Source organism: Dicentrarchus labrax, unplaced genomic scaffold (genome assembly GCF_905237075.1).
Source record: "Dicentrarchus labrax unplaced genomic scaffold, dlabrax2021, whole genome shotgun sequence".
NCBI lineage: Eukaryota > Metazoa > Chordata > Actinopteri > Moronidae > Dicentrarchus > Dicentrarchus labrax.
Genome location: NW_026136701.1, coordinates 13,212,088 through 13,236,960, shown reverse-complemented (window position 1 = coordinate 13,236,960; position 24,873 = coordinate 13,212,088). Strand labels below are relative to the sequence as shown.

Sequence of the window (24,873 nt, the reverse complement as noted above, 5' to 3'; positions counted from 1 at the left end):
CTGAACTATGGGAGATTTTAGGCCAGGGCTTCAGTTAAATTAAAGTTCCCTGTCTGGATCAAGTGTCTTGACAGACAGAGCAGCCCGGAGAAGTTGTTTAATTTCACCCTGAAGAGGAGGGCGGTCTGAACTTACTCATGCGGTCAACCCCAAACCTCCGTCTCCTCATCTCATTTCTAATACTTACAAACAGTGACAGAGGCACAGAGATTAGCTTGAATCTTGTCGGAGATTATCCTGCTTGGGAAGCACTAAAGCGCTCATGAAGATTCATTTGAGCTCCTGAATTTGGGTGAGTTGTGAAATTTGTGCATGTGCATGATGGACTGTTATAGACTACATGGGGTGTAAACTGTTAAGCCTAAAGAGATTACCTGGGTGAGTGGACAGTAACAACAACTTCTTTATCAGTAGAATATTTTAGTTTTTTTAATCAAAACTGCCTCAATTACATGTGATCTCAAAGAAAGTGATCCTTTACTGTCATATAACATCAACTGGCACATGGCTCACAGGTGTCTTCAGTGATTCATGTTTCCTTTTATCCACCATAGGGGGCAGCACTGATGTCAGCACTCACCTGTTAAGTAGACTGATGACTGAGGATAGAGAGATGGGATCCTCGGTTACTGCTGTTACTTTGTGCCCCCGCAGGTAAGTCCCACTGAAACAATATTAATAATTCATTATTAGCAATAGGAGCAATGTGATATGTATATCATAATTCTTTTCATCTTTTGCAGCATCCATATCTGATGATGATATCAGAATCAGAATAAGAATCAGGTTTATCAACAAGTAGGTTTTTTACATGCAACGAATATGTCTTGCCTATCCTCACGAATATGCAGCCTCACCCAATAATTCGAAAAAAATCTCTGTAAACACGGCGTCATTTCCAGAAATATCTGCGTCCACACGGATTCACTGACAACGATCCAAAACGTTGTAGTACATATGCCAGGCCTGTATATGGCGCTGTGACGCCGCCACACCAATACACTAAAACCGGAAGAGAAGCCATGGAGCATGCGCTGTTTACAAACAAGTAGTAGTAGTCCGCCATTGTTGTTGTTGTTATGACGCATCTAGCGGCGGCGGCTGAGGTTAAAGGCTAGAGAGGCGGGGCTAATACGTCATCGTTTCAGAAAAAAACAGTTTTCGCCGTCCAGACGACTCCGGGCAATCCGGCGTTTCGGATTTTCCCACTCTGGGACCCGTTTCCAAAAAATACCGTTTTCACACCCCAACAACGCCGTATCCGTCTGGACGCGAGGCCGATACGATAAAGTACTTATCCGGAATCGAGAAAAATAAGGAAAAATAAAAAAAAAGTACTGCAAAAGTGAAAATAGAAACATCTATACAAAAAATGTCAAATATATGTTTTTAAAGTGAAAAGAGCTGTACAGTGTTTGAAAATGTGCATCAATGTAATGCGTTGAGTCAGATGTGAAGACTCATACATCCCCACATCAGAAAACGTAAATCAACATATCTTTCCAATATTAAAAGTGCGATTTTTAAATTCTTATTTTGAAACTACCTTTCTCACAAGAATAATGTCCCTGACACACTGAAAATAAATCAAACAGTTATAAACATTTATAAGGTATGTCTCATGAAGTTTGATGGTATTCACATGCCAAATGTATTTACTTGAAGACAAACACACTTCTTGCCTGTTTATGCAGATATTCAACACATAGCAATACTTGCATTCCAATATGTAGACTGTATAAAAAACTGACGTCCATGACACGAGACACAGTCTGTGTGAGTGCCAGGTATCACCTGCAGTGTGGTGACACTTTGGGTAGTTTCATGTTGTTTTCTTTCTCTAGGGGTGGAGTTTTAGTTCTCCTGTACACAAGAGCAACGCATTATAAGCAAAATTTCTTTTTTAAGACTTAATTTTCATTAATAAAATTATTGCATCGCATTCTGTGCACTTTGTAATATGTTGAGAGCATCCCAGAGTTATGGGTTAACCAGCAAGCACCACACACACTCTGATTGTCAAGCAGTTTACGTGACAGTCATTTATGGTTGTGTGAAGGCATCAGGTAGCTGGGCTAAATGAGACTACAGTTAATTTATTACTACTGTTACATTCACAGGTGGATCCTGGTCTTGGTCATCTTGGTGCAGCAGCTCAATGCAGTAAGACTTTCTTTTTTAAGTCTTAATTACATACACATTTGAATTCAAACCAAAATATCAATACTGTGACACCTTTTTAAATCAAAAAACCTACTATGAACTATTGCACTTTATGACCATATTGCTGAGAATAACCATTATGCATATACATTGCTCCCAAACTCAGACATAACCTGCAAGATAAAGCAGATATTAACATGTTTAAATTATCTAGGCAACTAGCACCTCAATAGATTTAACGTGATTTTAAAGTGCACTGGGTGAAACATATCCACCTGCTAAGCAGTAAAATATCCCTGAAATAAACTTTCATTTTCCTTAAATGTGAAGTTTTGTTGATTAAACTTTGTGAGGATGTTGTACTGGAATTGAAGAGACAAATGTCTCCATTATTTTATTACATTTTTTACATAGTACAACAATATCACCACCACCTTACAATATACTCTGAGTTACTAGTTACATATTTACCGTATGTACAAGCTAATGCAACCCAAGTAGTGCTTTGTGAAGGGTATCATATTTTTTTTGTTGTTGTTGTTTTAATGTGTTAATTCAACTTAATGCCCCCTCAATCATGTAAATGGGGTGGAAAAACACTAACAGTTCAATAAAACATCACTTATTAGAGCCTCAAAACCCACCAGAATTAAATCAACACACTATGGCCCATGGCAAAAAACAGGTGTTTACTTTTATTGGAATGTCGTGTTCATCAATTCATCATGTTGAGTTTAATAACAACTTTTTGTAAACACTGCTGCTGTGGGAATGTAGTTTAGGCTCGTCAGTTTAGGCCTGTTGCCGAGATAGTCCTGTACCTGACACTCTCAGTACACTTCATGTCTCTGGGTATGTCAGTGTCCTCCTGTTTGTGTACACATCTGGGTTAACACACTCACAACCTGGAAACTGTATGTGTTTCTCCGTATGGGTTTGCAGTATTTAAAGTAGTACTTGCCTCGTACTAACATTTTCCTGCACAGTGCACAGACCTGCTAGGTGTCTAATGGTTCACAAACACGATATGCTAATGCTGATATATCGGCTGAGTTTGTCTATTGCATATATATGTATGGGTTTATATGTCACCTGCTAAGGAACAAGAAATGGCAATATAGGAATGCCAAAAATACAGTAGGCCTATGTTTAAGAGAATCTAGAAACAGAGTCACTATTACAACTGCAACTGCACATATACCAGGGTCAAAATTATTTTTAAATGTGTGTGTTTTTTATTATAAATCAGCTAACACAATATTAACGGACCACTTTTGATCACACTTTCTGACTGGAAGGTAGGACATTAACAATTCATTTTTCTAATAAACTATTCACATTAAAATATATTAAATATTAAATGCTTTGGAGCAGACACATGCATAGCAACCAAGTGAGTGTACTCACTTAAATAGCATAAAGCTATTGTGCCAGTTGAACACTTTTCTTGTTCCAGGTTAGGTCAGGTTTTTTTTTTGCCAAACTAAAAACACAAGAACAAAAGTCAAGGAATTAATGAATTAACTTTATAGTCAGCTGCAAATATGGCTTGACCCCAAACAAATTCTAACTTCTCAATGGTTTACAGTAGTGTCAGATGTACTTAAAAACATACTAAAAGTTTACCAAAGTTTGACTCCAAGAAAGGCCTCATTTACAAAATGGCAGCCGTCAGGTCCTTAAAATGACCATTACTCCTTTGTATTCCTCCTAGACAAGGAATAGTGGTGCCTGATACATGTTTTGGCCATGTAATATTCTAATTAGCATATTTGCATGATAGATAAGTGATTACAAGTACAATTATATATTAAAGCAATTGGTTACAAGCATATTTATGCGGAAAATAAGTACAATTTCCCTTAAGTAGTTGCTTATTTTTCCTGTCTCATATTGTTTTGCCTAATGTTGGTGGTTTCTGTGGTTCATAATCAGTCTTTTGATTCAAATAAAGAATAAATTCATTAGAACTGTGTGGTACTGTAAAATAAGTCAAAACAGGGCTACCACGTGAAGGCTCAGTACCACTTACCCCTTTTATTTTTTTGTGTTTTATGTTTTTATATTTTTTAAAATGCATTTTGGTTTTTTTGCCTTTTGTTTTTTATATTTTTTTAATACTTTTCTTATTTATACATATCTTTTTATATTTTCTTCAGTTGTTTCCTCTTATTCTGGTTTATTTTTTATACTTTTTTGCACTGTGACCTTCACTAGATTTACCATTAGTCTTCACACTCTTCCTCCCATAGAGGTTGATTATAGTGATTCTCACAATTCCCAACTTGACATGGTCCACAAGCAGGCATGCATGGTAGTCCATATGCCTTGCAACTGCACCGTTGTGTTCAGCAGGCAGTTGTGCAATTACAGTGGATCATCTGCAGGAGGCTTTCTGGGGCTGCAGTCTTTCTGGTCATAACTGTCAGGAACTGGTTGTCCACCAGTTTCCATCTCCAATCCACTGTGTTCAAGTCACCTTCCTTTCCAATCCACACCATGATCTGGAAGTAAACTCTTTTGCAGTGGTATTTGGTTGAGGACTCAGAGGCAGACGTTCTGAGGTAACAAATGACTTGGCGGTAACGATTTTCTTGCTAAAAAGGTTGTAGCGCAAAGAGGCAAGTGAATCAGTTCTCTTTCCACCAAACAACACTGCCATTGCCTTGGTCCCATGGTCTTCTATGACATTCCTTGCTTGATGTGGGAGCAGAAACACATTTGTACATGACTGGATGGTTAATTCACCATTCACAAGTTTCTGGAATGCTGTCCGTTTGCCAACACTAAAAATGCGTTGTGTAAAGTTGTATCACATCCTGTGAAGGCGTGAATAAACAACAACTGGGAACACAAGTCTCTAGCCAGGACTTGTTTCATCTCATTGATGTTGTACACTATAGTAGCTTTGGACTTTGTTCGTCCCAGCATAGTAGAGGAGAAGAATGAGTAAGTAAGTATAACCATCAAAAACGACTGTTGCTTTACCATAATGGTGTATGGTAAAGCCTGCATATGACTGTGCAATGGCACCGTAACTGTCACCCTTTTTCCATGCCAAGACAGTTTTGTTTGAGTTCTTGCTTGAGAACTCAGTGACTGCCTGCGCTAGTTGGGGCTTGTTGGCTTTACGGAAGATTTCCTTGCCTTCGAACAGGGCTGCAAGAAATGAGCAGAGCTCATGGCTCATTACGTCTTCCAGTGAAAACTGTTGAGTTTTAGATAAGATCAGGAACCGTTGGAACAGCAAAGCAGGATCGATGGTTCAGTCTTGGGCAACTTTGATGGTGGAGTCATCTGCAAGGGTTTTATTTGAGCAGAATGGTATAGGGGAGAGTGGGGTAAGATGAGCCATTTTTCATATTTAGGATCATTACATCAAGGCAATCATAGTTTTGTCGCTAACTAATATATCTGCATATATTTCAGGATGTTGTGCATCCCTTCAAACAAATAGAATGAGTGTAAACATAACTGTTTCGATAATATAGCTTGTCCAAAAAAAGTGGTCTCGTGGCTCAACTTACCCCGTGTGTGGGGTAAGTTGAGCATACCTATTTTGGTCTAAACACAATTCTCATTAAACTTATGATAGACTAAATTCACTTTCAAGAGTGAAAAAAGATTTTTTGGAAATAAATATCTAACCGCTTTACCCATGTGGTTCTTACATTCACAGACACCATGAAATGATGCCTTCCTCCTAAATATTTGGTCATGTGATCAATGTTTTTTACCATTTCCTAGCAACAAGGGGTGGCCTCAACTTACCCTTTGGCTCAACTTACCCCACTCTCCCCTACACTGTGCTGCCAACAACATTTCAATGAGGCAAGCAATATCAAATGTCAGTTTTCTCTTCCACCATCCTCTGAATTGCCAAAAATTGTGAATTTAGTTTTGTTGGGTTTAGTATAATGCCACCTTTATACTCAAAAACATCTATAGAGGGTGCATTACATATGTATTACCTTATTCAAATTGAAATGAGTGATCATTTTAGAGGGTTCACACACAGGCCTCTGTTCGGGCTAATTCAGAGTTGTTCATGATCAAAAGTTATACAACTCCAATTTAAGTTACTTTTGGGTGCAATAACTTTTACATTGAATGTCAAGTCTGTGTTTTAGCAAAAAAAAAGGGTATGTGTCCAAAAACACGTACTGAGTAGGAGTTACATGACATAGGCTAAATCGTTTACATCTCTGGTTCACCCCAAACAAAGATAAAACCTTACAGTAATCTCACAAAATCATGTATTCCATAAGTATGTAATCTTGTCAGTGCAATGGATTCATAGACCCAGAAAACATGGGGTTACACACCAATATTACTTGGCTAGGTCAAATAATGAAGGTGGCCTTTCAAGTGGTCAAACTTTGGTAAACTTTTAGTATGTTATTAAGGAGACCTAATACTACAAAAAACAGCTAAGAAACCTTTTGTTCGATTTTTTTAGGGTTAGGTGTTTTTTTTTTCATATATGTTTTTTTCATATTAGCTACATTGTGTGTTTGCCTGCTCTAATGTAAACTGCAGCTAACGTTAGTATAAATGCTAATGGCTCGCACTAGTCCTAATAAGCCTAATGTGAGCTAGCTAAAGGCTAACACACATTTTCAGAAAAAAAGCTCAGTTCCTAACGGTTCATTTAGGTGTTTTGTTATGTAAAAGTAACACTCAAACATATTTATTATTTATCTTATTATCACACACCCATCAGGTGGTGCAGTAATGCCAAGAGAGCAGTGTTACATTTAGGAAAAGTAGTCCAAACTGATAAGTAGTAAATAGGGGTTGCCAAAGTCCCCAACTTTCAAATTCTACTCTGCTAAAGCTAAACTTAGCTTAACACTAATTCTTGTTTAGCTGCTACAGCATGTTATGTGGCAATGGAGACCTGCCAGTTTTACGTTTACTTCACTAAGTGTTCCCAATTTAGTTAATGCACTGAATCTCAATGGCCTGTCCACGACATAGCAAACTGTTGTATGTTTTTGTGATTGCTGTGAGAGATAACCACGAAGTTTGGACCGAAAGAGAAAGTGGGCTAACAGATGTGGGATGGAACTCAATTTCACGAGCACAAACTCATCCAAATATTTAGTAAGCTTCAAGAACACATGACTAAATATTTGCCACAGACATCTCTGCACTGTAAAACTCTCTGCAGACATAGGCACACACACTCTCTCTCTTTCAGACACACACACACACACACACACACACACACACACACACACACACACACACACACACACACAAGGAATAATTGCCATCTGGAGGTGTGGACTTAAAAGAATAGTTTTTCAGCAAGATGCATAATTAGAACTGTGAGCTTTCTTTCTCATCAAGGTCTGAGTGCTTATTATTTGCCCAAGTGTATGTGAGAACACTGATTTGTTTATCAGTACTGTCCAGTCACCACAAGTAAATATGTTGATTCTCAAGGCTGATTCTCAAAGTTGTAAAACTCTCAGGAATGGCAGTCATGCCCAAATTCCAACCTTACCTCATGTGCCCGCAGATGCCCTTAAGATCCCTTACTATAATCTCCTCTGCTTGGACATGTCTCTTTCAAATGCATTAATGACGAGTCTCCTCTGCGTATGGCTTGTCTCTATTTGTTGTTCCAGGGGGAGATTCTGGAGCCATGTCAAGGAAGAGACTGCTCCGTATGTCAGTGTCTTACTGTCAAAGGTGCACGGGTATGGACTCTTTCTTCTCATGTTGTTATGTATTGGAAAGTTATCATTAATTACTCTCTCAATAGTAAGGTTGATATTTTCTTCATTAGAAAGAGATTTAACTGTGGAAACTATTTATATTTATTGTATTTTTCTCCAAAATTACTATATATATATGTTTTTTAGAAATATTATATTCGATGATTTGACAGATACTGCACCTAATGGCATATATTGCACCTAATAGCTTTTTATAATAAAACCAGTACAGTGCAGCATTATTGTTATGTTAATCAACTATCCAGGTGCAAATAAATAATTCCTTGGTTGCTGATAGAGTTGAAAATGTGAATTAAATGTCGTAAATAACTTAATGTTCCTGAAGAAAAAAAGCTGTTCTTAATCCTAAGTGTCACAGTTTCAGTTAATGTTTTGACTTTTCTCTTTGCAGGGACCTCCAGGGAAGCCAGGCCAGCAAGGCCCCCTGGGACAAATGGGATCATGGGGACGTGAAGGGCTACCGGGAGAAAAAGGCCGGATGGGAGCAGAGGGATCACATGGCCCACCGGGCCCCAAAGGAGACCAAGTTAGTGTGCATCTTCATGTGCATAGTTGTGTCTAAGATAGAGACAGACAGAAAGCAAGGCAGATAGCTAATCATTACAATATGTATACATTGTTAAACCTCAAAATGATATATTGCCAGTGATGCAATCTAACTCTGCAATGAATGAATGGTGCACATACTTTGTACATTTCAGGGCAAGACTGGTGTTCCTGGTTTTCCTGGTAATAATGGCTCACCAGTGAGTAAACTACCGTTGTTGTGAATTGTATCTACAAATTCAAGAAAAACCTATACATCTTACACTGACAGTAATAATCCCTTAGAGGTGAGTAACTCTCTGAGGGGATTGCACCAACATCCCAAACCCTGTATAGCTCAACATTGGGTTGACATACTTTTTGCTTATTTTTATGAACTTTTTTTTACAAACTTTTTTGTGTAATAATTCCAGCTATGTAACTGCCAAGTGCATGCATTTAAGATACAATATTGGAGACTGCTACTGAAGAATGTGTCTGGTATGCCCTCTAGTGGATACATCATGGAGTACTGTAGATGTGGGCCTGGTTTCCTTCTATACCTACTGCAGCTGCCTCTTCATTACTCTAGAGCTTGTGTTTAATAAAAACTGAAGTTGTTCATCTTCACCACTATATAATTATGAAATATTAGCATATTATGCAATATAGGCCTGACGCTATGAATGCTGTAAAGCATAATTTGACTCAATTTGAGTCAATGAGGTCACAATTGTGACTTCTTATACTTTGCAATTAAATTTCATCACCATAACTGTATTATATTGTTCAGGGCCATCCTGGAGCAGGCGGCAAGCCCGGTTTGCCAGGAGTGGATGGCTGTAACGGGAAAGGAGGTCGACAAGGAGTCCCTGGTATTCCTGGTTTGGATGGTCTCCCTGGGCTGCCAGTGAGTATAACTCCTGTGCTGATATTTTCTCTCAGTCATAATTCAGTCAGGAGTGAGACCTTCAGATGTCCTTCTGTAGGCATTCTATGAAATGTAGGGGTTCTGCCGCGAACAATTTTTGTGCAGTGACAATGCAGGACGTGGTGTGGCATTCAAATAGCACAAAGATAAGTAAGGTTGTGGAAGTTTGGTCGGTGGTTGAACATGTAGACCAGATGCCTGAGTTTCTGTCCTGTTTCCTACCAGCAGTTAGCTTCTTTTTTTTTTTTTTTTAAATAATAGCAATGTTCTCTGTCATTCTCTATAAACATGATTCAGTATTTTGTCCAATGTTAACTTTTCGTTGGATCTGATCTTGGATCTGTATGTGTAAATATAAATAACTACACCTGTTATTTTAATTCCATTAGCTATGCATGTCATGTAAATATTTTTATATTTCTCGTCAGGGAATACCTGGACCTAAAGGAATTAAAGGAGAACCTGGGTATGACACTTCCCTTCCAGGACTTCCTGTAAGTTCCACTAGTGTGGAGAAGCTCAGATCAATGATGGAGTGGGCTTCACAAGTGTTGAAAAACAATTGTTTAATCAGTTTCATTATAATTTGCCATTTACAGTGTCTGTAAATATTGACATCTTCTCATCAGTCTTTGTTTCATTTTATGTTACAGGGGGAGCGTGGTAGAGATGGAGAACGTGGTCGACCCGTATGTTTTCTTTTCTTATTTTGACAGTAAACCAGTATTTCCCAGCAATATTCTGCTAATGAATAAAGCAAGGATCAAATGCCTTGGATCTTACACTCTCTGCTTGCAGTTAAGTTGACTCAACTTTATGTTTAGTCTCTTTAACAAGCATCATTTGTTTTAAACTCAGGGAAGACAGGGAGACATTGGGCCTAAAGGCTCTACTGGCCCTCCAGGTTTTCCTGGACCTGAGGTGAAAAGGTTTTCTCTTTTTTAATTGAATTTTTGTATGTAGGTTGTCATTAAGACCATATTAGAGGATATGCATGGTATGCTGCAATATATTAGACCTGCAATAATCCCCATTACAAGAACAAATATGTGAAAATATATGTGTGTGATTCCATTCAGGGCGTGGAAGGACCTAAAGGTTTGAGAGGACTGCCAGTGAGTCACCTGCTTCACAATATTTGCCAGTGCATGCTGTAAAAGAAAACCCTTTGATACATAACCATACATCCACACAAACACGAAACCTTACTGAATTTTTGGTTCTTGCATAGGGGGACCCTGGAGGATCACTGACTGGTGATAAAGGTGATGATGTAAGAAACCATTTTTACCTTTGGCAGCAGTTCAATAAGGTTTAACATTGTGTGTTTCTGTGTGAAAGTTTATATGATGTGTGTGCATACATCCAACTTACAACCCCAGCAAGTGTCTTCACCCTTTTAATTCCATATTCCAGGGTGAGCAAGGCACACCTGGCCCACAAGGACCAGAAGAAATCATAATAAATCCTCCAGAGTTTCTTCCACCTAAAGGTTACAAGGTGAAGACAAAGCTCTCATCTGTATTTATACAAGACTGCTCATTTATAGCTACTACATAAACCTGTATGAAGACAAATCCAACTTGATTCATGTCTTTGACGTTTTCAATCAAACCCTGCCTTCTCCACGCCTTAGATATTTTCTTTGTTACTTTTCAGGGAGAAATAGGTCCTCCTGGACCATGTGGACCAGATGGCATACCAGTAAGGATGACTTTTATCCAGTATATTAGAATATAGAATACAGTATGTCTGAGAGTAAGTAAAAAGTATTTGATTTGGATTTTCCTCCTTATCAGGGTGGTAGAGGAGACTACTATAATCAGGGAATAAAAGGAGAGCAGGGAATCCTTGGTTTTCCTGGACATCGGGTAGGTGACTTAAATGACATTGCACCATGTTGTTAGACAAATACATTAATTCAAAAACAATATTCACACCATTGTTTCCATCTCTAGGGTCCTCCAGGATTTCCTGGTAGAGATGGATCTCCAGGACCTAAGGTACACCTGTGATATAATAATGCCTTCCCTCATGTTACTATACCTAGACAATTTTTTTAGGTTACATTGATATGTTTTCAGGGTCTGCAAGGAGAGAAAGGACTTCCAGGTCTAATTGGAAGAACTGGACCAAAGGTGAGCATGAACAACACAAAGGAATCGGCATCACAATTTCAACAAAATTAGAAAGCTAATGTCAGGTTATGTGCAAACATAAGCTAGTTATTTGTAAAAATGGACCATTATATTGAAAGCCTAGAGTGCTGCTAGGAGTTAAACTTTGAGGATGCACTTTGATATTGATGACATGGATCTATATTCTCCAGCAGGACAGATACTTGGTGGCATCTCAGTGATACCTTTGTTCCCTTTAAAATAAGATTCTTACTTCAATTATAGGAAAAAAGTGTCTGCTGCCTTCTGGTGGTTGTTCAGTGGGATTATCACATTTACTGGACAGGACCAGTGACCACACCTTCTTCATCTTTAGAAATATTATGTGCATCAGTGGCATTTTCTATTTGTGGTTCTAGTCTCCAACATCTTTCCATCCAACAGGGTTACCCAGGAGATCCAGGTCCCCCCGGTCCACTGCTCTTTCGCAATGGAAGTGATGCCAGAGGTGAGACCAAAGCACTGACTGCACTCTCTATTTTGAAACATAATATTGACATAATTTCTTGAATCACTGTCATGAACCTGCTCTAGGATTATGACAAAGGAGGGAGACCGCACAGAGAATTTAAATGTTTTGAATAAAAAGAATTAAACAATATTCACAGTCACAAATCATAGTATGTATATGTACGTCAGTGAGATCAGTAGTGTAGTGAGTGTGTGTGTGTGGACTTGGGTGAAGAGTGTGTGGAAAAAGGTAATGCATATCTCCAAATACCAAAGACTATCAGAAAACCAAAGACTGCAACAAACCAGGAACCTGCTGACTGGAAGGAGAGAGACAGAGAATAATGACCAATCAGCCATTTATAAAGATCAGCAATCAGGACACACCAGGTGTAGCCCATCTAATGGCCACACCCTCTGCCACTCTGTCTCCTAGAGAGAAGGGAAAAATCCCCAGACCAACCAGAGGGGGGAGGGGTCATCACAATCACAAACTTGGTCTTATTGTTTTGGCCAGTGTAACTACAGTATATTGGTAAAACAGTGTTCTCATCACTGTTACTGTAGAGATTTTAGATATACAAATGAAATAGTGTGACACTCCAGTGGGGTCCAGAATCTATGCTTTTTTATGTCTATGTTTTTATGTGTTTGTAAGATGTAGTCATCTTTAATTATGTCTGTTGCAACAAATTGAAAAAAACATAATTTATAAAGGGTATGAACCATAGAAACTCCTCAAACCACTCATGCAGCATACGCCACTTCTCCAGTGTTTATCTGTATAAGAATATTTAAACTTGTTGACTTTTTCATGGCTTTACTTCCGTATTATTCAGGGCCTAAAGGTGATCGCGGGTATCCTGGAACCCTTGGATTTCCAGGTGACTCTGGGTTCATGGGCATGCCTGGACCTCCTGGCCCACCAGGGTTAACAATACCAGGTCAGTTCAGCCTTTGACTCAGGTTAAACAACTTACGTCCACTTTTTTCTCCCTTCAACCATTTATGACAGATGTGGTGTTATAGCAGATGATATTGTACTATGAATCAAACTCTCGATTAAATTCCTGGTTTGTAGGACTACTAGGTCTTGACCCTATATAGTTTGTTCTCTCTTTGTTTTACAACAAAGGTTTGTGTTTTCAAAGTTAAACTGTCTGTCTTGACCCAACCTTATTTGAAGTTTCATATCATCTCTCGCACCTAGAGGAGCTGGGTCTGCCGGGTCCAAGAGGGCCTCTTGGTCCTAAGGGCTTCAAGGGAGAGCCAGGAAGGTATAATAACTTTGAAATAAATCCGTTTCCGGGACCAAAGGGAACTAAAGGGCATCTCGGACCTAAAGGTGCCAAAGGCCCCCCAGGTCCTCCAGGTATACTAACACTTCCTTCATATTAAACACAAAATAGTTTCCTATGTGTTAGTTAATCTCACAAATCTAATTCCATTATCTGAATAACTATAAGTTTGTGTTTTTGTGCATGTTCATTTGAATGTGGACTTACCTTCTGGCTTGTGTGTGTATGTGTTTTTGCATGTGTATGTGGAATACTTGATGTGATCAAATCAGGATGTGGAGGTGAGTTCTCAGTTTCTTCTTAAAGTCCACTAATTCAACTTCAATTAAAGGGGAACTTGGCAACTTTAGCCATTTCTTCACTGTTATTCACTTTTGTTGTTGCATGTTTTGTCAACAAGCTCCCCCTACAGCTCTGGGACGTATATTTCAAAACACTGTCGTAAAAAAACTCACTTGCGGCACCCTCCTGCCCCTTTCTACCGCTGCTGATGTGCATTTGTTGCCAGGCAACTTTTTTCGTGTGGAGCAATGTCTACCGAGGTGGGTTATACATTCATTGTCGCTTGTTCTTATAGCCGGCATGGCTAACCAGTATTGGGGGGGCGTGTGCGTTTATGTGGAATTGCCGTAAAGCAGTTTGTGTTTCTCGCCCGTTCTTGCTTCTCACGATACTTCCTATTTCCAACTTAACGGGACGGTAGTCCCAAGTTGCAAGGTTGGTTTTCCGCCTGGGGACGCTAGGGGGAGCGGGGAAAGTCACCATTTTCACCGGAACAGGCCATTTAACCATGCAAATGATTTCTAAACGGGTTTATTAAGTTGACATAGTTGCCAAGTTCCCCTTTAAAATTAAAAGTTAAAACTACTTGCAGAAGTTTTTAACTTATAATGGCCAATATGTGTGGCTGGTTGTTTTACAGATTACTACTGTGAGCCTGGTTATCCAGGAGACCCTGGCGACCCAGGACCCAATGGATCTACTGGAAACAAAGGGCTCAAAGGAATTAAAGGTGATCTGTGACTGTTTGTATCCATTAGTGGATTCCGAAAGCAGAGATTGGTTCTTATAATAGAGTCTAAAAATATCTATAGCAAAAAGTGTGTTTGGGTGGGTGAGTTTAGTATTTTTGCCACCTGTGTCTCCTAAAGGTTGTCCAGGGGAGTGCGAATGTAGGTCTGGTGGGGGAAGCATAGGACCCCCTGGTCCACCTGGTTATCCTGGACCTCCAGGGTTACCTGGAACTCAAGGACTTAAGGGAGACCCAGGACTGGAAGGAGATGAGGGTCAAAGAGGACCAGAAGTAAGGACAGCAGGACTCAAACTGTATCATTTGATGCATGCATATTGAAACATGTTTTAAACTCTGTTCTTTGTCATAGCCACAGAAACATAGTTTTGTATTGGATTTGTGTTTTCTTGCAGGGCTTTCAAGGAATTCCTGGTTTAAAAGGACAGAAGGGTCAAAAGGGTGACTATTTCGTGGCAGGTGTTAAAGGTGAGCACCTATTGAAGCCCAACCTGAACTATACAAAGTATTGTTATACAAAGATATAGTGTTTTCCTTTAGGTGTTTTAAACTACAATCTACAGAGAATGGGAAGATTTTATTATTTTTTAACTTGGTAACTTTATGCTTTTTGTCAAATAAGGAAACAAAGATCTTTGTTTTATACATGAACGTCGACATTTACTTTTTGTTGTTGAAAGGTGCCAAGGGTGACCAAGGAGTCCATGGACCTTCTGGTCCTCCTGGAGCAACAGGTAGGCCAGGAAGCAATGGCCTTCCTGGCCCTGAAGGAGACCCTGGACCACCGGTGAGTGTGTACATTTTAAGTACTGTAAATATAATTTATGGAATATATGGTATGAATCTTTTAATTTAACCTGGTTAATGTACATGTAAAAAAGGTTCCACTTTGTTTTTGTTTTGGTTCTTCATATCACATACAATTTGCAGGGTACTGGATATGCAGGATTTCCTGGTCCCAAAGGTTACCCTGGTGTTTCTGGACCCAAAGGTTTTCCAGGGCTTGTAGGCCCCTCAGGTCCTGGTTATCCAGGCCCAAAGGGGGTACTTGGACCTAAAGGAAATCAAGGATATCCTGGCCCCCCAGGACTCCCTGGACGACCAGGCCCCCCAGGTCAGAGACTGGGTTAAATTCAGGGATTCTCAGTAGGTGCTAATACGCCCCTTCCCACCCTCCCGAAGCTCAAACAACATGTTGTATTTGTTTCACCAGGTGATACTGACCAATGCTGTCATGAAATTGAGATTGGATTACCTGGTCCTAAGGGTGAGCCAGGTTCACCAGGTAAGTCTTACTGGTGTTACATATGATACTAAAAAATATCATCACTGCTTCCAGGGAATATATATATTACATTTATTTGTCAAAGGTGATTGCTACATTGCTACAAGTCTAAGTGCCATGATTATTGATCTGTCTCTTCTGAAGTTTGGAGATAAGTTGCATCTCACTGCTGTCTTCCACCATTTTAAGAGTTTGATCAAATTGGCCCTGAAGTTAGCAGAATTGGTTGTTCATAATAAGCCAAGTGTCATGAAAGAAATATTGTTTATGAGACTTGAGACACTGTCAGTCCATATTGTAAGCTAACTTAAATTTGTCTTTGGCCCCTTGTAGGGATTCCAGGTGAGCCAGGACAAGACGGTCTCCCAGGAGTTCTGGGACACCCAGGTCCTAAAGGCATGAAGGGAGATGACAGTGAAACTGGAGGGATTGGACCACCAGGTAATGATTTTCTAAAATGTTGTAAAAAATTATACACAATTCTTTCCAGATGTGTCTTTATTGGAGGACCCAACCTCACGCTTTTGGATCATCAAGCATCCACACTGCAGGGAAATTGTCAGTTAATAATGAATTAATCATACAATAAGGAGTGTTGTTTATAGGTCTCTCTTATTTGTAAAAGGACCTCCAGGTTTGAATGGGGATTCAGGTGACCCTGGTCCCACTGGAATTACTCTGGATGGCCCTCAAGGCCCTCCTGGATTACCAGGACCCCAAGGCATTAAGGGTGCCCCAGGAGATGTCTTCTCCGCCAGGCCCGGTGCTACTGGCCCACCTGGCCGCCCTGGGGCTGTGGGGCCAAATGGACTTCCTGGTATTCCTGGAAGCCCAGGTTCTCCGGGTAAGTGTTCATTTATATAGGTTAACACAAACAAACCACTTAACAATTTGGGCTTTAGTTAATGTGGCCTGTGTCACACTGAACAGTTACAGTGCACTTTACATTCTTTACTTTGGAACTGGTTGATCATCAGTACCTCTGAATTACAGGCGTACAAGGCCAATCTGGACCACCAGGTTATAAAGGAGAGCCAGGAGAAAATGGTGACGCTGGAGACACTGGTCCCCCAGGCCCACCCTGCACTTTATGTGACCTAAGTGGAACTCCAGGTCCTCCAGGACCTCCAGGAAACCCTGGACAGAGTGGAATACCAGGTGAACACAGCATATGGATGTCTTGCTGTTATTCTGGATGTCCATCAGAATATCCCTTAAAAATTTTGATAAATTGATGATAAATTCCAGAGTACATTCATGAATATTTTGTTGTGAGGCCACCATCTAACCATCCATCAATAGACAGTAGTTATCTCATTGAATTTTATAATATTGCACAGGCTACCCTGGTCAGAAGGGTTTTAAAGGAGCTATAGGTCCACCTGGTCATGGACAGAGGGGTCCAAAAGGTTTCCCTGGCCCTCCTGGTGTGCCAGGCCCACGAGGACCAAGAGGCACCACTGGCTCCTCAGGAGATCCTGGGATAGATGGCTGGCCAGGACAGAAAGGTGAACAACTAGCCTGTCTCAATGAAAACTTCTGTGAAAAGCATTATGTTTTTATCTGATAATTTAAAATATTTTCCAGGTAGAATCTGACAGGTGCTTGTTCACACCATCTAGTCAGCTAAGCCTAAAACTGCATCTTCTATCTCAATTACATATTGGAGCTAGTGGCCAGTCCACATTAAGTCATCAGTTGTACCTGTACTTCTGTACACACTGCCTCCAGACCCTTCCAACATCTGATCACAACATTTCCCACCACAACCAGCATCACACTCTATCACACAAAACTCTATGTTTATATCCATACTGTTTATACATAATGCTTTATGTCCCATACCCCTAAACTAGTCTGTCCTGGTTGAAATGAAACCATCTTTCAATTAATCTAGGTGAAAGGGGGTATCCTGGCAGGGCTGGGGGCAGAGGTTTACCCGGTCCTCCTGGACCTCCGGGACCCAGAGGTAAACAGGGAGAGAGAGGCTTTAATGGTCACCCAGGTGACACAGGAGACCCAGGAGTGCCTGGCTATAAAGGTATGTCTCTGTATACATATATACCATGTTTCTGTGAACTTTGGCCTATGTCTTTTAGTCACTGTATCAAAATTTGAAAATATCAAAGATGTCTGTACCTGTTATCCACACTGAGATTCAGATGTGAAGCTAGCATAGCAAAATACATCCTGCACATTTTATATAGGAATATTACATATTATTGTTTATTTTGAGGTGTTTGTTGTAATACATTGAATATTCTATTCAGTCAATAGGAATATATACTTAAATCATGGCAGTTATTGATGCCACCATTCAGAACGGTAAACCTATAAATATAGCATAAATAAGATAGTTGCAGTCCCCTTGGCCTTGACAAAATTGTCCACAATAGTTTGAACAGATGGGCTGAATACAGCTACAGTAGTGGCTACACAGGTACAACACTAGGTAAGGAAGAATGAGGAAAGCAGAAAGATAAGATAGCATATTTTATCTTCTGTTCAGATTATTGAATTGCACTTGCACTTTATGAATCAGGTTGGCAAACATTTCATCTGAACTCTGTGGTCCATCCAGGTTTTCCCGGTCCACCAGGACCACCAGGACCATCAACGATCATGAATGTAACAAAAGGCCCAAAAGGACTTCCAGGAAGGAAGGGGCAACCTGGACAACATGGGCCTGCAGGCAATTGAGCTGTCACTTCACTTATACATCTTTTTAAAAGTTATTTATGGGCGCCCGGTTAGCTCAGTCGGAAGAGCTGGCGACCCATATGCGGAGTTGCTGCAGCGGCCTGGGTTCGAATTCGACCTGCAGCCCTTTGCTGCATCCCCTTTCTCTCTACCCACCTTTCCTGTCTATCTACAGCTTTCTCTATCAATAAAGCCAACAAAAAGCCAAAACAACTACTTTAAAAAAAAAAAAAAAGTTATTTTTACAAAATGTGCACTGAAGCACAGCATCTCAGACCAAAAAAGCAAATCAGCAATATTTGCAAAATGGGCTTCGATGGCTGCAACATAATCCTTGCCCCTGTTGAATTGCGTCCACTAAAAGTGCTTGTTTTCGACAGGCTCAGATCGTTATTCAAAGTGTCTGACAACAATTTGAAATGATCCTTAAAGAGATAGACCTTTTGTTTAACCAGAAACAGCTGTTAATATCACTATCACTTACCACCAGACTCCATAGACAAACATTTTTACCTCACATATCATCATAACATTGTAACCCGATTCAAAGTGGACGGGAAAAAAAATAAAACTCACCAAAACCATCTTTGTTAGTCTTTTTACTTCTCTTTCCAACAATCACCAAATCTGGTCTGGTCAAAATAAATCTTTACTTCACAGAGGTAGATGTGAAAAGCAGCCATTTCAGTCCCTATGTTCAAAGTCCACACAGAGAACATAACACTAACATGCACGCACAGCCAGGCCTGAGATGTAAATAATGCTTGGGGATCAAAACAGGAAGAGGAAGTGTGACGTCATTCTCTGCTCTGGGCACCTTCATTCAACTATGTATTTACATAGCAAAATAGTTGTTAACTGCAGTATTAATGAACTAAATATTGTATAAATAACCTTTGAAACAAGATTCTTTAAAAAAAATGTAATTTACTTCATTACAAAGAAGATTGTCATAACCAGTTTAGGACTACAGCATTTCTATTTTGTTTTGTTGTTCACAGGCTCAAAGGGCCCAAGTGGAGATCCAGGTAATCCAGGGCCTAATGGATGGCCTGGTCCACCAGGGTTTAAAGGCACCACTGGTGCTCCAGGCAGGAGAGGATTGCCCGGACCTCCTGGGTACCCTGGAATCAAAGGTTTCCCTGGTCCAAGGGGATATCCTGGACATGGTGGAGATCTGGTACACAATTAATCTAATTTAATGTCTACTTAATTTTAGAGACAGCTGCCTTTGTCTGTGCTCAGTTTTTGTAATATCTACCCAGTAAATACCCAAGAACACTGAAAAATAGTAGTCACTGGAGTCACTGGATGATTCCAACAACTTGTGCACAGGCATTACATGACTTTGTGCCAGGATGCCACTACTTGTAGCACTATGACTTGGAATAAGTTTAGGGCTAGTCCTAGATTGCCTATATTCTGCTTATTGCCAAATAATGCTACTATAGCAAGAGGTTCTATGGATATTTGTAGAACATCAGAAAATAATTTGAATATAGATCGCCAAAAATATGTTAATTTGGGGCAAACCCAAAACATATATGATACAGTTGATGTTAAATAATTTGAGTTTGTTGATGTTTGTTAAAGGGAGATCCAGGGCCTGGAGGTAATTTGGGTATCCCAGGTTTACCGGGATTTCCAGGGACTAAGGGTGAGTCAAAAGAGATAGAGGTCTTGTGTTTTAGCTGATTCTGAAGTAGCATTTCATGTCATGGACAAAAAAGTTCATAAACCGGAATGTGGATCCACAACAGATTGAATCATTTACAAATTGTGTTTGGCTTATCAAACACAATATGATAAATTGTTATAATACATGCAAATTTCAGGATTTAGTGAAATTCTTTGTAATGTGGTTGAACCTGATTAAACCTGTCCAAATCTGTTCCAGGTGAGCCAGGAGAGTCGTATGGACAACCTGGTCCACCTGGACCCAAAGGATTGCCAGGGCAGGATGGACTGAATGGTGAGTTAAGAAAATTCCTCACAGAACAGAGGACCTACTTAGAAATTGCTTCAAATGATGAAGAGTGACTATAAGAAATTGTATCTATATATATCATCTAATCTGTATACCGTGAGTAGTAACTGGAAATAAATTTATATCCACAAAATAATTCCCTTGAGCACCCAGAGGGTGTGCAGGAGATCCAGGAGACCCAGGACCCCAGGGAAGGTCAGGACCGCCTGGACGACCAGGCATTCCCGGGGAACCAGGAAGATCAGGAGAACCAGGTGATTTCCAGATTCGAAGATTTGCATTAGAGAACAAATATACTGCAGCAATCATTTTAAATGGATATACGAAGGAACACTGCTGATGTTTGGCTTTGAAGTTGCTTTTTGAATGCTAGCTTATGGTCACATTCAGTTGAAGAATAAGAACCCTCGCAGTTGTATATCATCCCAGAAAAAAAAATCTAATGACGTGTCAGTAACCAGGTTAATTTGTTGACTTACACTTTAATATAAACGTACATAAAGGTATTTCAAGTGTCATTCAATAGCAATAAACTAGTTCCAGTTTTCCACTTTCTTCAAATTAAAATAAAATTTAGAATTTTATGAATGTTTGTTTCAGCTTTTTTATGTCTGTGTCTGTACAGGATTCCCTGGGCCTCGTGGTGAATATGGTAGTCCAGGTGTTCCAGGTGTTCCAGGTGATCATGGGGGCCTGGGACCACCAGGCCCACCTGGACCAAATGGGCCTCCAGGTACTAAGATAACAACAGATTCCTCCTGTCACTGGATAGGCAGGGTACACACATTGGAAGTGTCTACTATGTTATTTGTATTGGCTTGTATCTTTGCTTAAATTCAGTGTCAAAGGGGTTCTAAAATGTTGCTGCCAATAAAAAGTCAGAAATGCAGCCGTTTGCATGTGGACAAATTCATAATGAGGGATGTGCTTATCTTCTGTTGTTGTAAGTAAAATGTCAGAAGACATGTGGGCAAGGAAAAAAACAAATCCAGGTGATATGCTAAAGGGAAAATGCTTTTGAGTGTTGAAGACACCCAACAGGAGTATTCTTATGCTGTATTGTGATTCTATGTTAGGCCCCCCTGGACCACCAGGTCTGCATGGACTTGATGGGCTTAGAGGTCCAAATGGAATGAAAGGAGCACATGGTAAGAGGGAAAAAGTTTATCATCATTTCTTTACTTGACTTTTATGGTGTATCTGTTAGTATAGATTTTTTGTTTATATAGTATCTTGTATATATATTAATGCAATTGTGAACTTTGTATTGACAAATTGTCAAAGTAAATTAATTAGTGTAATTTCAGTATATTTGTCAGTATATGTCACTTGTCAAATGTATTGGTTTATCATTTCAAGGCATAGGTATCCCGGGCTCTCCAGGACCACATGGATTTCCTGGAGTCAAAGGTCTCAGGGGCCACCCTGGTCCTCCAGGAGGCACTTTTCCTGGCCGTAAAGGCCAAAGGGGCCCACCTGGCGACAGAGGTATTACGTCTGTTATGATTTCTTACCATTCAACATGTTATCTGTTATGGTCACTCAGATCATAATGTGCTTTTATTACCATTTAGCACTCTGTTGCACCGCTGAGTATGGATACTGTTCCATTCCTCTATATAGTATTATTCAAGATAAGGTATTAAGCTTTTCCGTGTTTCTTTCCTCAGGTCTTCTAGGCTTCCCAGGTGAACCTGGTTACCCTGGCAAAGAATGCCACATGCCTTTGCCAGGACCCTGGGGAGAGGAAGGATATGAAGGACCTCCAGGACCCCCAGGTGTTACTATTTATATATATACATGTTTGTCTATGTTCATCTCAGTGTTTGCATGGTCACATTTAGGACGGTACATTTTTTGTGCACACATTCATGTTTAACTGTGGATATACATGTTTTTTTTTCGGTCCACAACTGGGATTTTAGGTCATCCTGGGGCACCAGGCCCTCCAGGCAGTAGCCTCTTCTACAAAGGAGACCCAGGCCCAATTGGCCTCCCTGGGTTACCAGGTCATAAGGGAGATAAGGGCCTCAGAGGACCTCCTGGATTTCCGGGCTACCCAGGCTTTCCAGGACCAAAAGGTACATTACAGTGCAAGACTGCTAACATTAATATTTACAGTGTTGTCAAACACTTGAATTAACTCAAAATGTTGCTACATAGGTGAAAGAGGTCCTTCTGGTCCCAGGGGTCCTCTAGGACCGAGAGGTCAGAAAGGTGCTCCTGGGGCTAGAGGCCGCAAGGGAGTAACTGGCCCAGCCGGACACCCAGGTGAGTGGCACTGTAGCTAAGAGATATGCTGATTATAAAAAACACATATTGTTTTAACTTTACTTTTACTTTAAAAGTGACACGGGAGAGGGAGGAAGGTTTCTGGTGTGTGTATACATTTTAAATGAGTATAAATAATAAATAATATTAATTTTCTTTAAATTTTTGGTTTCACTTTCATTAGTTTAAAATGTATTCTCATTTATTCAACACTGATTAAATATTGTGGTATATATTACTACAGTACATCCATCAATGTTTTATGTTTTTTTCTAGGTCCCAAAGGTGCTTTTGGGGATTTAATCACTGGACGCCCAGGATCGACTCCCCGTGGACTCCCAGGACCACATGGTCACCCAGGATCTCCGGGATTCCCTGGTGATGTGGGTCCTCCTGGGACTCCAGGACGTAAAGGCAAGAAAGTCTTAATACAATTTCTGTGTATGTATATGTGTATGTGTACACTTTTCTGTTCCTGAAAAATAAATCTGTTGTCTGTATGTGTCTGTTCTGTGTGTTCCAGGAGACAAGGGTCCTGTAGGGTCTGTTGGCTTCCCTGGCCAACCAGGTCCTCCTGGTCTTGATGGCCCTGTTGGAGACCCAGGAGATGTTGGTCAGCAAGGATTTACCGGACCTCAAGGTTAGTAAATAGAAATGTAACAATCCCAGTATTTGTATTGTTTAAATTAGGACTGAGATTGTGGCCGTATGGTCAAAATAAAAGACATATGTTATATAGAAACTCCACAGGACTGATAACTGGCAGACATCCTGTAGTCTCCTTATAGAGACACTGAGTTTATCTATAAACATCTGGATACGATTTTGGTCATTCACAGTGAAAATAATTGACAGCCAATAAATAGGTAATTTCATCTTTCTGTCATCTCTTCGTTGCTCTTATCCTCCCTCCATGTCACCCACTTGCTACTTGTTCAACCGTTCCATCCTCTAGGTATCCCAGGTCCAGTCGGTGATCCAGGTGAGCCAGGGCATATGGGGGCATTGAGGTCAGGCTTCCTTCTGGTTATCCACAGCCAGTCAGTTCAGGTGCCCCAGTGCCCTGAAGGCAACAGTCAGCTCTGGGTGGGCTACAGTCTGGTCTACTTGGAAGGACAAGAGAAGGCTCACACTCAAGATCTGGGTAAGGGTCAGCATAAAGTTGTACTTCTGTTTAGTTTAATTAATTTGTTCATGGGGTTAACAAATAAGCTTCCTGTGTATCTTCTTTTACCTCTTCTCTCCGTAGGCCAGGCTGGCTCCTGCCTCCCTGTTTTCTCCTCCATGCCTTTCTCCTACTGCAACAAAGCTGCCTGTCACTACTCTAGTCGCAACGACAAATCCTATTGGCTCTCCACCACCGCTCCCATACCCATGATGCCACTCTTCGGCCAGGAGATCAGCTCCCACATCAGCCGCTGTGTGGTGTGCGAGACAGTTTCACCTGCTGTTGCTATTCACAGCCAGGATCACACTGTCCCTGCATGCCCACCTGGCTGGAGGAGTCTGTGGACTGGGTACTCCTTCCTCCTGGTGAGTGCGATAAAAAACTTGATTTTGCGTATGAAAGAAAAATGCTATCAACTTACCGACTGTGTACTGGCTGCCCCTTTCTCTTCAGCACACAGGGGCAGGTGATGAGGGCGGTGGCCAGTCTCTGAGTTCCTCTGGTAGCTGCCTTAAGGATTTCCGGACTCACCCCTTCATCGAGTGCCAGGGTGCGCGTGGTTCTTGTCACTACTTTGCCAACCTCTACAGTTTTTGGCTGACTAGCGTTGGTCAGAGAGAGCAGTTTATCACCCCGAACTCTGGCACTATCAAGGCAGCTGACCAACAGCGACGCAAGGCCAGCCAGTGCCATGTCTGCCTCAGAAAACAATAAAGGACCTCTTGCCACTTTTAGTTGTAACTTTTTACCCATTTGTAGCTAATTTTGTTTACCACTCAGGTTTAAAGATAGATAAACTAATTTTGGTGACAAAAATTAGTAGCATTGCAATCTATACACTTATTTATAGTTTTTTATGTTGCTGTCAGTCATTATTTTCAATGAGGTGCTATTTCTAAAAATGAAAATGTTTGATAATTGATTATAAAGCTGCTGTACACTAAGATTTTGTAATAATCCACCTTATCAGACTTGTGTTGAAATCCTAAATAAATCATCATTTGGGGAAAATATTCAGGAGAGCCTCTCCTTCATCTTAGCTGTGCTCCTCAATTAAAATGTTTTAAAAAGTTTGAACACCACGCGTCATTCAGAGTTCAAGATCTCCCTTGGAAAAACAACAGTCTATATGCAAAAATTC

The 24,873-nt window shown here is 40.4% G+C and overlaps 1 protein-coding gene across 1 annotated transcript; it reads left to right on the top strand.

The window, feature by feature from the left end:
- The first annotated feature begins 186 nt into the window (after window positions 1–186).
- Window positions 187–24,745, top strand: LOC127366190 (collagen alpha-1(I) chain-like). Its single transcript, XM_051405032.1, has 47 exons — window positions 187–292; window positions 555–654; window positions 2,121–2,163; window positions 7,800–7,871; window positions 8,302–8,436; window positions 8,612–8,656; window positions 9,229–9,345; window positions 9,795–9,860; window positions 10,020–10,055; window positions 10,225–10,287; window positions 10,446–10,481; window positions 10,598–10,639; window positions 10,783–10,866; window positions 11,026–11,070; window positions 11,166–11,237; window positions 11,325–11,369; window positions 11,451–11,504; window positions 11,928–11,991; window positions 12,833–12,937; window positions 13,204–13,365; window positions 14,214–14,303; window positions 14,443–14,594; window positions 14,717–14,789; window positions 15,002–15,108; window positions 15,252–15,435; window positions 15,535–15,606; window positions 15,940–16,047; window positions 16,232–16,450; window positions 16,600–16,764; window positions 16,947–17,114; window positions 17,504–17,647; window positions 18,188–18,298; window positions 19,308–19,486; window positions 19,900–19,963; window positions 20,204–20,278; window positions 20,440–20,547; window positions 20,919–21,026; window positions 21,370–21,441; window positions 21,653–21,781; window positions 21,964–22,071; window positions 22,219–22,374; window positions 22,457–22,564; window positions 22,841–22,978; window positions 23,088–23,204; window positions 23,520–23,708; window positions 23,814–24,097; window positions 24,186–24,745. Exons 2-47 carry the CDS (start codon window positions 596–598, stop codon window positions 24,444–24,446), a joined length of 5,034 nt encoding a protein of 1,677 aa, XP_051260992.1. The 5' UTR covers window positions 187–292; window positions 555–595; the 3' UTR covers window positions 24,447–24,745.
- Window positions 24,746–24,873: the final 128 nt, after the last annotated feature.